This window comes from Penicillium antarcticum (genome assembly GCF_028974205.1).
Source record: "Penicillium antarcticum strain IBT 31339 chromosome Unknown utg000009l_segment0_segment0, whole genome shotgun sequence".
Classification (NCBI taxonomy): Eukaryota; Fungi; Ascomycota; class Eurotiomycetes; order Eurotiales; family Aspergillaceae; genus Penicillium; species Penicillium antarcticum.
This window is the reverse complement of record NW_026695307.1, coordinates 3767587-3784404: the sequence shown is the minus strand read 5'-3', so window position 1 is coordinate 3784404 and position 16818 is coordinate 3767587. Positions and strand designations below refer to the sequence as shown.

At 50.4% G+C, this 16818-nt stretch overlaps 4 protein-coding genes across 4 annotated transcripts; all 4 read left to right on the top strand.

Annotated features, from left to right (window-relative positions):
- Positions 1-305: 305 nt before the first annotated feature.
- Positions 306-7864, top strand: N7508_009799 (PKS4; the record flags this gene model as incomplete). The annotated part of the gene is made up of 6 exons (XM_058467862.1): positions 306-426; positions 538-1367; positions 1452-1562; positions 1625-4453; positions 4570-5738; positions 5818-7864. 6 exons carry the CDS (start codon positions 306-308, stop codon positions 7862-7864), a joined length of 7107 nt encoding a protein of 2368 aa, XP_058315708.1.
- A 1305-nt stretch (positions 7865-9169) lies between these two features.
- N7508_009798 (uncharacterized protein) lies at positions 9170-9894 on the top strand (the record flags this gene model as incomplete). Its single annotated transcript, XM_058467861.1, has 2 exons — positions 9170-9283; positions 9322-9894. 2 exons carry the CDS (start codon positions 9170-9172, stop codon positions 9892-9894), a joined length of 687 nt encoding a protein of 228 aa, XP_058315707.1.
- Positions 9895-13083: 3189 nt separating this feature from the next.
- N7508_009797 (uncharacterized protein) lies at positions 13084-13566 on the top strand (the record flags this gene model as incomplete). Its single annotated transcript, XM_058467860.1, has 1 exon — positions 13084-13566. One exon carries the CDS (start codon positions 13084-13086, stop codon positions 13564-13566), a length of 483 nt encoding a protein of 160 aa, XP_058315706.1.
- Positions 13567-14965: 1399 nt separating this feature from the next.
- N7508_009796 (FAD-binding oxidoreductase) lies at positions 14966-16684 on the top strand (the record flags this gene model as incomplete). Its single annotated transcript, XM_058467859.1, has 1 exon — positions 14966-16684. The coding sequence occupies one exon, from the start codon at positions 14966-14968 to the stop codon at positions 16682-16684; it is 1719 nt and encodes a 572-aa protein (XP_058315705.1).
- Between the last annotated feature and the right edge of the window lie 134 nt (positions 16685-16818).

Here is a 16818-nt window from a genome sequence, read left to right as displayed (position 1 = left end):
TCCTAACTATCAACACAATGGGCCAAGAGCTCCACTGGCAGGTAGTTGTGAGAGAATTACAGCGCGTTCTTCGTATACGGGCTCCTGGTGGCGTCAGCAAGACTACTGGATTGAGGAGAACTCATCCTGAGATCTATAAAGCATCCTCTTCCCAAGCTGATCTATCTTCTTTTCAACCCCTTTGAAAACATCCGTCTAGCTATCCCACATCTCCTGATCTCACATAGCCTCTTTTCTCTCTTTTTTCTGCGCAATTGTATATTTGTGGCTTTTGTTGGAAGAAAACCGCGTCACTTCCTTTCAAAATGACATCCTCCAAAGACTTTTCGCCCCAGATTCCAATCGCCATCGTGGGACTAGCTTGTCGTTTTCCAGGAGATGCCAATTCTCCAGCGAAGTTTTGGGATCTTTTGAAAGAGGGTCGAGGTAAGATATCATCGAAAGCTCCGGCATGGGTTTAGTCTATGCTATGTTATGCTCGACTCTGTTCCAGGGGAAAGCTTCCTTGCAGTCAATGCCATACTAACTCTTTCAAAGACGCCTACTCCCCTCGAACTGATCGTTGGAACCCCGACGCATTTTACCATCCTAACAAGGACCGCGTGAACACCCAACCCACAAAAGGTGGTCACTTCCTCAAGCAAGATCCCTACGTATTTGATGCCTCGTTCTTCAATATTACAGCTACCGAAGCCATTGCACTGGATCCCAAACAGCGGATTGCTTTGGAGGTTGCCTATGAGGCCCTGGAGAATGCAGGTCTGCCACTCCAGAAGGTGGCTGGCTCCCAGACCGCATGCTACATGGGGTCTGCTATGGCCGACTACCGGGACTCCATTTCTCGTGACTTTGGCCACGCGCCCAAGTATTTTGTGCTGGGAACTTGTGAGGAGATGATCTCCAACCGCATCTCCCATTTCTTGGATATCCACGGTCCAAGTGCCACTGTTCACACGGCCTGCTCGTCGAGTTTGGTGGCAACTCATGTGGCATGCCAGAGTCTGCGATCTGGAGAGGCTGATATGGCTCTTGCTGGTGGTGTCGGTATTATGCTGACCCCTGATTCCTCTCTTCAACTTAACAACTTGTCTTTCCTCAACCCAGACGGTCACTCTCGATCATTTGACGCCGACGCTGGTGGCTACGCTCGTGGCGAAGGGTGTGGTATCTTGGTGATGAAGCGACTCGATGAGGCCGTCCGAGACGGAGACAACATTCGAGCCGTTATTCGTGGTTCGGGTGTCAATTCGGACGGATGGACCCAGGGAGTCACCATGCCTTCGCCTCAGGCTCAAGCTGCTCTCATCAAGCAGGTCTTTGAGAGAAACAAGCTTGACTATGATACAATCCAATATGTGGAGGCCCATGTGAGTATTCGGTGTTGCTTGGTTTTCCCAGCTATACATGCCTTTGACATCCCAACTTCGGACTGACATGATGTATCTGTAAAGGGTACCGGTACCAAGGCTGGAGATCCAGTTGAAACGAAAGCCATCTACGACACCATCGGACAAGGCGTAAACAAGTCGCGGAAGCTCTGGATTGGAAGTGTCAAACCAAACGTTCGTTCCAAGGCAATTCAACACTCCCACAAGAGCAATTTTACTGACAATATATATCTCAGATTGGCCACCTTGAGGCTGCTGCCGGTGTGGCTGGTATAATCAAGGGCGTGTTGTCTCTAGAGAATAGCACTATTCCCCCTAACATTTACTTCTCGAAGCCCAATCCCGCTATCAAACTCGACGAATGGAACATGGCGGTTCCTACAAAGTTGGTCAAATGGCCTGTTACCCAGACCAAGCGAATGACTGTCAGTGGATTTGGCATGGGTGGCACAAACGGCCTGGTTGTGTTGGAGGCTTACACGCCCCAGCGCCGCCTCAATGGTGCAACCAACGGCACCCGATCAAAAGAGACCGCGCACTCGAGCAAGAGGCTGTTTGTCTGCAGCAGCCAGGATCAGGCCGGGTTCAAGCGAATTGGTGAAACTTTTGTCAACCACTTGGACAGCCTGGGACCCACCGCCTCCAGTAGCGAATACCTGGCCAACCTTGCCTACACTCTTTCCGCCGCCAGGGCTGGCCTGTCCTGGCGAACAACCTTCGTGACTGACAACACGGCGGAGCTTCGGGAACAACTGGCCACCAACCCAGGTGAGAATTCCACCCGGGCCAGTGATGCCGAGGCGCCGCGCATTGGATTTGTCTTCACTGGACAGGGCGCTCAATGGGCTGGTATGGGAGTGGAGATGCTTGAACGACCGGTGTTTGGAGCTTCCGTGGGTAGATCGGCCGAATTGCTGCGTAGCTTCGGCTGCACTTGGGACCCCATCACCGAACTTCAAAAGCCCCAAAAGGAATCTCGCCTCGCTATCCCCGAGGTCAGCCAGCCCATTTGCACTGTTGTTCAAATTGCTCTCGTCGACGAGCTCAAGTCTTGGGGCGTGACACCGGCCAAGGTCGTCGGCCATTCCAGTGGTGAGATTGCCGCTGCCTATACTATAGGCGCCTTGACGCATCGCGATGCCATGGCTGTTGCCTATTTCAGGGGTATGGCATCGACTGCCTTGAAGACAAGCGCTCCTCACCTTCAGGGAGGTATGATGGCCGTTGGCACTTCGGCTAAGGATGCCCAAAAGCTCATTTCAGAGACCAAAGGCAGCATCTCTGGTGATATAACTATTGCATGCGTCAACTCGCCTTCCAGTATCACGCTCTCGGGTGACCTTCCAGCGCTCGAACAGCTACGTGCAATTCTCGAGGATCGCCGTGTGTTTGCTCGACGTCTCAAGGTCGACGTCGCCTACCACTCGTCGCACATGAACGTCGCTGCACCAGAGTACCAGCAATCAATTGCCGACATCGAGGCACATCCTTACTCTGGTGAAGCAGATCTGGTAAATCTACCGGTCATGGTCTCCAGTGTCACAGTTGAAGAGGTCTCGCCGGAGCTTCTGGGAACCTATTACTGGGTCCGTAACCTGGTCTCTCCCGTTCGATTCTCGGATGCTCTAGCAGAGTTGGTGGCCCCAGGTGGCTCAGAGAAGAACGACGTCGATCTCTTGATTGAGATCGGTCCTCACAGCGCGCTGGGTGGTCCAGTCGAGCAAATCCTCTCCTCCCACAATATCCAAAACGTCGACTACAAGTCCGTTCTCACTCGTGGCCAAAACGCTCTTGATACCTCCCTGTCTCTCGCCTCTGATCTATTCCTTCGAGGAGTCCAACTTGACATGGAGAAGGTCAACGCTGACTCCGACTGTCGCTTGCTACTTGATCTCCCCTCATACCCGTGGAATCATTCCAAGATTTTCCGAGCCGACTCGCGTATTCAGCGAGAGCTACTCCAGAGCAAGAACCCCCGCCACAGCATGATTGGGTTGAAGCAACCCATGCTCGACGAAAGCCAGCACGTTTGGCGGAACTACGTGCGTCTCACTGACGAACCTTGGCTGCGTGGTCACGTTGTTGGTGGCACTGCTCTCGTGCCCGGCGCTGGAATGGTGAGCATGGTCTTTGAAGCGGTGCAGCAACTTGTCGACCCCGGGAAGTCCGCTCATTCACTCCGAGTCCGTGACGTAACATTCTTCGCAGCCTTGACCCTCCCTGAGGACACATCCATCGAGGTTGTGACCAACCTCAGGCCCCACCTGGTGGCTACTTCGGGCTCCACTCCCGCAAGTTGGTGGGAGTTTACCATTTCTTCGTGCCCGGGAACCGATCAAATCCAAGAAAACTGCCGAGGCCTGGTGGCAATCGAGTATGCCAACAGCAGGAGCGAGCAGATGATCTATGAGGATGCCAATGAAGAGACTTCAAGGATCGCTGATTTCCACCGCGTTCGCGATGAGTCTCCTCTGACGATCCAGAGAAAAAAGTTCTACGAGCACATGCATAAGTCCGGTTACAACTACGGTGAGACGTTCCAAGGAATGGAAAGGGTCCACTTGGGAGACGGGGAAACTGCCTTCCATGTGAAGCTCATTGATATTGGCGAGACGTACAGCAAGGGACAGCTCGAGCGCCCTTTCTTGATCCCAGGATCGTCACTTGATGCCATTTTCCAGTCTATCTTTGGAAGTACTTTCAAGAATGGCGCCTTTGAGGTCGAGAAGCCCAACTTCCTTGCCTACATTGGGGAACTCGAGATTTCTCTGAATATTCCCGGCGAAGTTGGGTATGTGATGCCTGGTGTCTGTTTCTCGCGCAAGCATGGCTTCAACCAGCAGTCTGCCGACATCTTCACCTTTGACAAGTCTCTTTCCCAGATGCATCTGGCTGTCCGAGACTTTAGGATGACCGAGCCAGAGGTCGGTGATGATGCTTCGGATGGACTCGAGCCCTGGGCCTTTACTTCGGTTCCGCGCTGGAATTACGCATTGAGCCTGCTCAAGCCAGAGGAAATTAGTTCGGCGTTGACTAAGGTGACAGCAAAGGACGCTCCAGTTGAGGTAAGTTGACAGTCACCTTTTTAGTCCTTTGCGGCTCTTTTCATCCCAAGCTCATGCTTTGCTGGACATGGAATGACCATGTACATTTCGAGCTTCCACTAAATTTATATCCGCAGCTACTTCGCGCGATACTTCACGAGAATCCGTCCGCATCGGTTATTGAGCTCATTCCCGAAACCGATGATCTTGCAGTTGCTTCTTCCTATCAGCTACCCAAGGGCAGCATTCAGCCATCTCAGCTTCGGTACGCGGTTGTTAAACCTAGCCCAGATAACCTTGCCGATGAGAGCCTGGTTGGAGAAGTATTTGAGTTGAACGGAGTCAGCGAAGATGATCAAAAGACTTCGGCGGATGTGCTTATCATTCCTGCGTCTGCGGGCCTTCTTGAGGACAGCAATGCCATTCTCGCACGTTTCCTGAAGCTTGCCGGTTCTGCCGCACTTGTGATAACAGCTTCCGGATTGCATAGCGCGGGCTCTGTCCTTGAAGCGAACGGGTTCCAGGCTTTCCCCGGCCTGAATGGCATCACTAGCCTGCCTGGGCTTTATTCCAATGTTGAGGAACCGTCTTTGCCTCAAGCCAACCGGGGAACCCGAGACACGTCCGACACAAAAATCACCATCCTCGTGCCATCCTCTCCCAGCTCTAGTACCACTGAATTTTCGACAGCGTTGTCTTCTCGACTAGAGGGCCAGAAGTATTCCGTGATCGTCCAAAAGTGGGTCGGTGGTGAAGCTGAAAAATTCCACAATACCACTTACATTTCTCTTCTTGAGCTTGAACAGCCCTTCCTCGATGACCTCTCTGAGCCTGACTTCCAGGGTATCAGGAACTTGGTTCTCGATTCTAATCGTCTAATCTGGCTTACACTTGGCGAGAATCCTTCCTTTGGTGCCGTCGATGGATTCTCTCGTGTCATGCGAAGTGAATTGGGTGTTCCCAAATTCCAGGTGCTGCACTTGAGCGGCCAAGCTGGCTTGCAGAGCCGAGCGGAGCTCACGGAGCGCGTCCTCAAATCGCCCACTGAAGACACTGAGTTCCGTGAGCGAGACGGTCTGCTTCAGGTCATTCGTATCTTCAACAGTCCAGATGTCAACGAGACTCTTCGTGGCCACTTGGAGAACACTACCCGCGTTCTCCCTATCAAGCAGCTCGATTATCCGGTCCGGCTGACTGTTGGCAAGCCAGGATTCTTGGATTCCCTCCAATTCATCAAGGACAGACGTGCTGAGGCTCCTTTGCCTGAAAATGAAATCGAGATCGATGTCCGCGCGTCAGGTGTCAAGTAAGTCATCACCGTCCCTCATGGTTCTATTTGTACCACAGGTGACAAAATAATCATTATGCTAATGACATTCGACCAGTTTCCGTGATGTGATGGCGTCAATGGGTCTCATCTCCACCCCTATTCTTGGATTTGAGGCAAGTGGTGTGGTGACGAAGAGCGGTTCCCAGGTCTCTCAGTTCCAACCAGGCACCCGGGTTAGCTTCATCGGAGAACACACTCACAGCACGAGAATTCGGGCCGACCCACGTCTTGTTGCTCCTGTTCCAGATGACGTGTCGTTCGAGGATGCTGCTTCTCTGCCAATCGTTGGTGCCACAGCCTACCACACTTTGGTCAACCTTGCCAGGCTACGCAAGGGTCAGACCATTCTGATTCATGCTGCTGCCGGTGGTGTCGGTCAGGCGACAATTCAACTGGCCAGCCACCTTGGTCTGGTCATCTATGTCACCGTTGGTACTGAAGATAAGCGCAAGCTCCTGGGAGAGAAGTACAATATTCCTCAGGTAAACATCTTCAACTCACGCGACGCTAGTTTCGCCAAGGGTATCAAACGAGTGACCGGCGGCCGTGGCGTTGACTGCGTGATTAACTCGTTGTCTGGTGAGCTTCTCCGAGCCTCGTGGGGATGCGTTGCTCCATTCGGTACTTTCATCGAGCTGGGTCTCCGTGATATCACGGATAACATGCGTCTTGATATGCGCCCATTCAGCAATGTGACTAGCTTCACATTCTGCAACATCCTCGCCTTGATGCAGCAAGACCCGGATGCTATGGGTGTCGTTCTGAAGGAGACCTTCGAGCTTGTCTCTCAGGGCATTCTCACTTCGCCTTTCCCAACCACCGTTTTCCCCGTTGAGCAGGTCCAAGATGCTTTCCGTCTCATGCAACAGGGCAAGCACCGCGGAAAGCTTGTGCTCTCTTTTGCAGGGAATCCCCAAGCCCCGGTTCTTTGCGAGGCCAAGGAGTCCCTGCAACTGGACTCTGATGCCACCTATCTCATTGTGGGTGGACTCGGTGGCTTGGGTCGTAGCATAGCTTTGGAGCTCGTTGCATCTGGAGCTCGACACCTTGCCTTCATCTCACGATCCGGTGATTCCACGCCCCAGGCCAAGGCTATCGTGGCTGAGCTGAAAGAACGCAACATCGACTTCCGGGCGTACCGTGGCGACGTTTCGAATGAGGCGTCCTTCTTGGCCGCCATGGAGCAGTGCTCACGCGACCTACCCCCCATCAAGGGTGTGATTCAAATGGCGATGGTGCTACGTGATATTATCTTCGAGAAGATGACGCACGAGCAGTGGACAGTGCCACTTCGTCCCAAGATCCAGGGAACCTGGAACATTCATCAATACTTCGACGAGTCCCGACCCCTCGACTTCCTGGTTATCTGCTCTTCTACCTCTGGTATCCACGGCTATCCCAGTCAATCGCAATATGCGGCGGGTAACACCTACCAGGATGCTCTGGCAGCCTACCGGCGGGCTCGCGGTCTGAAGGCCGTTGCGGTCAATCTGACCATTATTCGGGAAGTTGGCATTCTCGCCGAGCAAGGCACAACGGGTAACATCGCGATCTGGGAAGAGGCTCTGGGTATCAAGGAACCCGCATTCCACGCGCTGATGAAGACTTTGATCACTGGCCAGCAGGGACCTGCAGGCTCGGAATTCCTTCCTCCCCAGGTTTCCACCGGTCTCGGAACAGCCGACATCATGGCTGCCCACAACCTGGCTCTCCCGGATTATTTCCAGGATCCTCGATTCGGACCCTTGGCCGTGTCTGCTTTCTCCACTAACGTTGGCGGTGATAGCCGTAACGCGACCGTCTCCTTGTCTTCGAAGCTCATCGAAGCTGGCAACGTGGATGAGGCCTCCGAAGTCATTGCTGACGCCCTTGTCACCAAGGTGGCCGACATCTTGCAGATCCCGGTTTCCGAAGTTGACGCGAGCCGCCCCATGTACCGTTACGGAGTCGACTCCCTGGTTGCCTTGGAGGTCCGTAACTGGATTGTCAAGGAGATGAAGGCCACCGTGGCATTGCTGGAGATTCTGGCCGCCGTGCCCATGAACGTCTTTGCTAAAACCATTGCCAGCAGGAGCAAGCATTTGGCTGCTGCCTCCAACTAGACAGCGTCTGCTGTCTTTTTCCCACTGTTGCTGTACAAATCAAGGTGGTCCGTGAACGCCTTTGCCCCCTAGATATGTTTTTTATTTACAAGATTTATAAGAAAATCACATTCAGCAATATCTCCAAAAGTGACCCATTATACAATCTTGGAATGTACGTCAGGGAGCAGTAGATTTTTCGATTCCCCCGAGGTTAGACCTTCATATTGGGCTAGGTTGGGCCTGAACCTGAGGCCCATAGCCCAGTTAGCAGTGGGCTATGGGCTACGGGCTCTACCTTCAAAACCCAACCCACCTTATAGCCATTAGTAGGAGTAGACCTCCGTACGGCAGTATACAGGGACAAGAGGGGCTCTTTCTAGTAATTAGAAGCTCGCAGGAGCAGAAGACTGGGTCTTCAGTGATTAGTTCAGCATCCTATAGACTTTCTCCTCGATTAGGTAGAACGGATCGTGGATGCTGTTGATATCTACAATGATGCTATTCGGAGCCAACGCCTAGAAGCGGTGTGAATTCCTGCTGCATCGCCCGCGCATCAATACAAATTGTAAGGACAACAATGGAAACACGCCTCCCTGGTTGTCTACCCATTTTTCACGCGATAACACCACCGAGCGGCTTCAGACTTAGACGAGTATCGACATCAATTTCGTCGGTGGTCAGGGCAGATTCCAGACGTCCTCGACTTCTCTGCACCATGCTGCGGCACCGTCTTGCAGTGCTAGAAATTGATGCAGACCTTTGCACTGCGGGCTAGTCCCTATTCACGCAGTGATGGTGCTGCTGAATACGGGGAGTCGTGAATATCAATGCGAGCGGCTTGGCGGATCCGCGTATCTGTTGGGCGGCAGAAAAATGACATCTAGAGACGGTCAGACGCTTGGTGCGGCAGGACCGGCGTAGGCAACACGACTAGAGCACGATCGCGGCTCAAGACACTAAACCATGACCAGATTGATGCCAATGTCAGGAATCGATGGGTGGTACTGTAAATAATCAACAAAATTGAGATTTGACGGGAGAATAAAGGGTCGAATCATCGCTCGAAATCTGCCAAGTAATCCTGCGCTTCTAAGCACTAGTCCGATGCTTGTCAGCTTCCTATCCTCTCAAGCACCACCTTCTTTGACTCCCAAATTGACTGGCAAATAACCTGGGTCACATCTTCACCCGCCTGCCACTGTTCGCTAAATCTGCGGGCGCGACGCACTGCTGCGCTCGGAAAACCATCCCAACCCATCCCTCTACCTGGCATTGCGTAGCACGCAAACTGCAACAATATCCTCAAGCCACCATCGCGCCCCCATGACCTCTGGCTCAGCAAGTTTGCTGTCGGCATGGCTTCCTGTTAGACCCAACCCTGCATTAAGTCTCCTTAAAATCTTGCCTGCTCAGGAGCATATTGCGACCCCCAATATAGTATGGCTAACGACCAGACAGTCCTTTACTCGACCCAGACAGCCAAGAAAGCTTACTTCCCTCTCTCGGATGCGCTCACTGAGCAGGACGTTCTCTCATTCCTGCATCACCACGCCGTGCTTGCACACCTCTTTTGGCCCCCACCGGTGACGGAAGTGGTCGGTCAAAGGCACACCAACCCCACATCAACGCTGTTTAGCATTGGGTCAGCTGCCACAAAGGGGACAGCGACCATAACTACCGCGGCCGACGAAACTGTCTACGAAGAAGAGCTACCATTAGGTCTCAGAATGACGGTGGCTTATAGAGTCATCGACACCTCAGCCCGCGCTCATGGCAATGGAGATTTTGAATTCTCGGACCGTCTCATATCACTACCCGAGTCACGCCTGTGCTTGGAAGAAGAGCGGTCCGTGGCCGCCCCTTGGCCCCTTTCGTTGCTTGTCAATCTTAAAGAGGGGCCCATGCCCAAGACTCTAAACCTAGTTGGGGCTCTGAATGAACTCGGCCGGAATGGAAAGGATGTGGGGTTAACCGTGGCTTCTTTCCCAGCACCCACAGCCGATCCAGACGACGACGCGTACGAGCTGGAAAAGTACAAGGCAGACTGATTATGCGGATCACCTATAATACTAGATGGCAGCATCGACCATTATAGATTTTGCGAGCTATCCAGAATACAAATCAAGAGTCGTCATGCTGCCACGGCCTCTCTTTGGCATTCTAAGAGGTGTCAATGTTTGACGCCTGTTGATACACCAAACGCCTTAATTTTCAAGAAATTCTCTTCTGGTCATAATTGCTTCCTAGTTTCTTTTCTTTTTTTCGGCCTCTTGTAACCGAAGATAGGGTCTCTGCTCAGCCTATGGCATTCTGTCCATTCCAGCTCCATTAGATCCCTATTTTATACACTTCTGTATTCTCTCTACAGGCTTCGACAGCCAGTCTTGGGCCGAATTGAACAAATCGAAAAATTGAATCTTAGCACCTGTTGTTTCAATGATTGCGTTGTGCTAATATGAGCAGTGTATGTATCACCCCAAAAGCGGCTGTCTTTCTCCTTCCTCCGCGTGTCTAATCTGTCGCAAAGACAACCACAACAAAATTCTTTGCCCTAGAGCAAGCAATGCATCATTGACAGCGACAAACCCAACCATGTGGTACCATGCATTAATAATCAGAATGATCGGGTGTCCACCATCCAGGTATAGATCCCATGGAACAGAGACTCTGGGGACCCAGGAAACGGCTGAGAGCATGAAAGCCGCTGTCTGAAGCTTCAATCCAGTCAGACTTTGCGTTTGTAACGACATGCGGGCTTGCTTGATTATTCCTATAGTAAGTGGTATAGTCGTAAGAAATGGCAGAAGTATGACGGCATGAAGGCCCTGGAAGAGAGCGATTGGATCTCGCTCATGCTCAGGGCAGTTCGGATGGTGTGGAGGACAGAAGATGTCCGATACTTCATCTGCTATGACAGGCACTATAGATATAATGAGAAAGCCGAAATAGATAACTACTGTCAAAGCCTTGCGAAGGCGACTAGTGGGCTTGTGGTAGAGGTTGAGCCATAATCTAGACATTTTGGTCAGTCTCTGGTCGCTTTATGATTATTAGGAAAGGCAATATTGTGAGCTCACAGGATATTCCACAGTGCCCACACGCCTAATACTTGAACAAAATTGACCCAGTCAAGTGCATTACGCGGATGGTGAGTCCAGTACCCTGTCTCGATAGGGATATTGATAGCATAAAAGAAGACGAAAAGTAGATGCTCCGTGGAACAAGCGACATTGAAAAGTAGGTAGAGCAATGAAATGTCTCCATTATCCTTGCCGAGCCAAGCGTGACGTATATGAGGTGCGAAGGAGGTAAAGACCAAAATACGGACAATGCTATTTGCTTGTTAGGTTTTCTGGAAAAATTCATAGTCCTAGCTCCATATGTGCAGAGAGAAATACCCACAAGCTGAGAATGACTAGTAGCATGCTGTGTGATCCCTATTAGGACTCAGAAGCGATAAGTTGAGCAAATGAAAATAAATAAAAAGTAACGGAGGGACGTGGATAATGAAGGGAGGCGCAGAACGAGGTGCAAAAAGAAAGTAAATTAACAAGTAGCTCGGACAAAGAGCTGACTATTCTCTCACGGGAGCAGGAATCTCATCATTTCAAATGGCAGCATGGAGTAACACGTTGCCAAGAGATACTAGCAGGAGCCAGAAAGGTTTTAGGTCGTCCAAGGTCGCCCCAACGTTGCATTCGCCTCATTGATATTAGAATCAAGCAAGCGGCTCGGAGATTAAACATGAGCTTGAGGGCAACTAGGATTTAGACTACTTCAAGTCTCCAATAGACCCATTCGCTTAAGATCAGCCTATAATATCCGGCAAAGAAGAAACCTCAGCTGGGACCGGAAATATTTGTCGCCATTTGCCAAGATCTGCTGGTTCAATAAAGGAACCAAGGATCAATTTATCCCCTATCACCGGGCACAATACGACCAAATCGAACGAAGAAAGCAGAGATTTCAACGTCCGGTATAGAAATGATAATGACGACCACCGAGATAGGTCCGTCAGATGCTAGTGGAGATACTAATGAATGAGGAATTCTGAGTCTTTGATCAAGAACAAATAAGCGTGAATCGCCGTAGAGAGGCAACACTACGAAGCATTAGCAGGAGCCTTGTGGACCTGGTTCGGGTATGAAGTTTAGCGGCAGTTGCAAAACCGTCGCGAGTGGTCAAAAAGACAATGTCGAGCCTCAACCAAGTGAGAAAATCGCAAATGGTCCTCGGCCCCATAGAGATCCAACTCAAGTTAAGGGGGGTTTTCCACCTAAGCACTAACGGTTCAGTCTACGGAGTCCCGATCTAAGACAGTACTATACACATTCGTCCTTAACGACCGAATAATCAGAGCTAGGCGGTGCAAGGGCCGCGCCGGCATCAACCGAAGTGGGCCGCTAAACCCTTCCGGGCTAGTTCCACCCGAATTTTGTGGCCCCTGCCCTACTGTTGGTGTCATTTAGTTGTGGTGTGTCATTTAGTTGTGGTGTCTCATAGTAATTTCGCTTATGGTTTACCCCTCCAATACTCACATAGCTGTTGAGCTTTTACGGTTTAGCAGAATCATTCAAAAGAAATGTATCTATTATACCGTTTGTTGTAAACTGATACGAAGGCCGACAAAGCTACTGGCTGTATTGAACCTGAAACAAACAGCAACACCTAGGTATAAATATCAGTGTACTCAAGTGCTTGAATTCATCGTGTAGTATTATACCCGGAGGAATAGGGCTCCCTGGAGCCACTTGACGCGAGAATGAATATCATCATCCAGTCCAATTTCGAGACTACTAGCAATACTACTAGCATCGAAATGTCGGCGATGCTGTGACTCTTTACGGAAAGGCAGACTCGTCTAGCTGAAAATCTGACCTCTCCTGATGTCGTGCCCAGTTGATGGGAGACAACTAGGATTTGATTGATGAGATTATAAAGGGAGTAGTCTAGCAGAGGTCTGTTTCCCTACGGTTTCCTTCAGCCACTATTGCGACAATGAATTGGTTTCTGGCTTACCATGGTAGTGACCTTTCAGTTCATCTACTAGGCGAATGCAAAGGCTGTGTTTGCCCATTGTATGGTATGTAATTCCACCCTGAGCTTTTCTATCTAAATGAAGTATTATAACAATAATACTCTTCAAGGTCACGAGCTCCGAGAATTATACTGCCTCCGACTGGTAGTCAGACTTTGGATTGGCCTAGGATGTCCATGTCGATGTGTTCGCCCTTAACATGGCATGGGAAGACAAGACCAATGACGCTTCCCTGGAAATGGCCTTCACTGCTGCCAATGCGAAGGGATCCAAGATATTCTTCTCATTTGACTATGCTGGCAATGGACCTTGGGACCAAGAGGTTCTCACCAGCATGATCCCAAAATACGGTTCTAGCTTTGCATACTTCTTGTGCAACGGAAAGCCATTCGTGTCTACTTTCAAAGGACCCGGTAATGCAGATGACTGGGTTACACTCAAAGCAAAAACAAATTGCTCCTTCGTGCCGGACTGGTCTTCTGTCGGTGCTAATCCGGCCGTGGAACTGACAAATGGGGTTGCGGACGGATTGTTCAGCTGGTTACCGCTGGTGGGAACCGGGCGTGCAAGAGCCAGATTCCAGTCACTAAGCCCTGCCTTCTCCCTCAGCAGGTGGTCGGACATTGAAAAAGGAGCCACGGTTTCGACAACGGCTGATGTTAGCGCTGATTTGAGCTTCTGAGTGCGCCGCTCGCATATGAAATACGTTATGTGTTGATAGGCAAAGCCTCACTGCTTCATGGTTGAGATTTATGTATAAATATATTCCCCTTTCATATAATATTTGGTACATATGACCACAAGGTGTGGAGAACAGGGCTTCCCATCCGCTCAGCCGTACTGTAAGAAAGGGGTCTGATGTTTACAGGATAGAGCCTGTCAACTAGGTAAGATCAAAGATGTCTCCGAACAAGTGGTATTGCAAGATGTACAGAGACTGATTCTCGGGGAACTTCCAGCTTCACCAAGAACGACATAGTTAACATGATCAAAACAGGCGGTGAGTTGATGCTGACGACTCTACGGGGATGCACTGGCAAGAAGCGGGGGTAGTCCACAAGAGTTGATACTGGCATGATACATATGCCCATGGAGTCCGTGAGACCGACAGAGACATACGAGCGAACCTTGAGCAACATTGACGAAGAATATGTCGAGGACGTGCGGTGGGTTTTGACTCTGCATTGCTTCTCCACCCGATCGCTCACGGCTAACGAGCTTGAAGCCTGGAATCTGTAGCATGTTTGAGGATGTGCAGCCTCATCTTTCGAAGGGGATAATAAGACTCGATTCAGCACCCAAGACTTCCGTCTTCCGTCCAAGCCAGAATTGTTGAATGCAATGCAGGCTTATTCTGAGCCGAAATACCCCGAGCCTCTAAGCATTTCTGTTGGCTTGGCCGAGCTAGATATTACACAGTAAAGACAGCAATTCAAAGATAGAAGTCATCGACCTATGATCTAATTGGATGCCTCAGGCTCACGTTTCGAGAGTGAGGCTCAACCGAACCCGTGACATATTTGCTTCGGCCAGATAGTGTCGCTCAAGGTCTAGGCCTGGGCATGATTCTGCAAACGGTAAGACTATCTATTTAAGATTTTTCAGTTCCTGAGAAGGCTTAGAACCATTAATCTAGGCCCACTGTTCACCGCTTGGCGTATCTTTGGTCCATACCAAAGGCTAACTTGTTCCGCAGCAGAGAAGCAGCACCTCCTTGTCTCTTGGCATAATATCAATGCCACTATCTTAATGAATGAGTAGATATATCCTTGCAGCCCTTTGCAACTGTGGCAAGAGTAATGTGATTTACCATAGATTTGCTTAGCAACAGTGCAATAGATATACATCATCATTTATATGGGAGTGATGTAATGCCGTGATGCATTCATATCAATGACCAGTGCTTGAATTTACAGATATCACGTCATAATCACCCAAGCGGTTGAACGCCCCCCCAAATCTGTTCGTGTCCCCAAGCACTTCTGAAAAGTATAAGGCTGGGTGTCGCTCACGTCTGAAGCGTGTCCACTAGACTTCCGTCAATTGTCTATTTGACTTCTGAAGTCTTTCAGAAAGTAATCATGGTCCGACTTCAAGATTTTGAGGGAATGCAATACTCCCGCGATGGGACTCCAGCTGAGAAACAGGACTACGCCTACTTCAACCAGCAATATGCGACCTCAACTCACGAGGATGATCACAACATGTACCCAGATCTCATCGTTCAGCCGAAACGAGACGAAGACGTCATTCAAACTGTAAACTGGGCCAGAGAGAACAAAGTCGCTATCGCTATCAAGAGTGGTGGTCACCAGTACAGTGGTGCATCGTCTACCAGTGGCAAGAACATTCAGATCGACCTGAGCAACACATACAAAGACTTGATGGTTCTGAATCCCCGCGACCCCATTGACCAGGATAAAGCACTGGTGTACGTTGGCGTCAGCAATCAACTCAAGGACTTCAACGCATATCTCAAGCACAACCAACTGTTTGTCCCCCACGGACAGTGCGCTTACGTATGTCTGGGTGGACATGGTCAGACTGGTGGTTATGGCCAACTGGGCCGTAGCTTTGGCCTTTTTGGCGATCATATCAGAACCATTCGTATGGTCTGCCATGACGGTGTCATTCGAGACGTCTCTAAGGAAAACGAGGCCGAACTTTTTTACGCCGTGCTCGGGGGCAGCCCAGGTAATTTTGGTATCATCACGCACTATGTCGTGGAAGTATATCAGGCCAAGAGTTACATAGGGACAGTTTCCGGTCCAGATGGATTCAAGGGACCACATGGTATTAAAGGACTCTGGATCTACTCTCCGGCGGTCCTCAAAAATCTGCTTACTGCAGTCGCACAAATGGCTGACGATAGCAATGTCCCGCGAGGCTTTGACCTCTGTGTGAGCGTCCTCAGTACAGAATTTCCCGTCACGATGCTATTCCCCACATTGAAGAATGCTGACGAATGGCAACGCATTCAAAATAAGATCAAGGAAGCCCTCGCGGATAAGTTCCTTGACTGGCTGAATGGCAGCTTCCCCGCCATCATCGTGCTCTATGCGCAGTGGTGCCCAACCAGCAAAGATGACAAGTATGACGAGAGTGTTGATCAATGGTTCAACAAGTTCCGGGCCCTGAAGGGTTTCTTCCATAACGAAACCCTCCTCATCAACGAGCTCGAAGAGGACATGTCTCAAATGACTGGAAGATGGATTTTCCCCAAGCAGCGAGAGTTCGATCTCCCTTACGTCAAGCGCACCTATTCTACGAACTCGAAGACTCTCGAAAAGGACGGCTGGGTCGACGATGTGGTTGATCGCATCGACTTAATCTATAACCCGCATCAGTTGCTCAATAATAACCCTGGAGACAAGGATTATGAAGTCTACACACATTGCAAGCTTTCAGTGCAGATCCAATGCTATGGAGGCGACAATTCGCGTTTCTATTTAAACCAGGATAACGGCACCTCTTACAGCTGGAGGGACACATCGGTTGTCCAGACGCTAGACTGCTTTCATGAACCGGGCGACAAGTATAAAGAGTATGCCGAAAAATGGCAGGCCAAGAATGACTCCATTATGGTTGGTCCCTCGAGCCCTTTTAGCAAGCAGGACAGACGTTTGCTCTGGGGGTCTTATGGTGACTGGGACCTGGGGAAGCCGGAGATTTGGAACTGTTATTATGAAGGTGCGGACAAGTACCAGAAACTGGGTAGGGCAAGGGATAACGCTGATCCCAACGGTACCTTCACTGCAAACCCATTCGCTGTTTCGGCTATTGCAACCAGGGACGCTTAAACTGTAAGATTGCTCAGCGGATGGGTCACTAGTAGGGAGGGACTGAGCTCGCTTAAACCTTGGTAATAAATTGTTTGCAGGGATACTTGTTCGTCCAAGGCAAAGGAAAGAGAATAATATGGAAGTGCGACGGT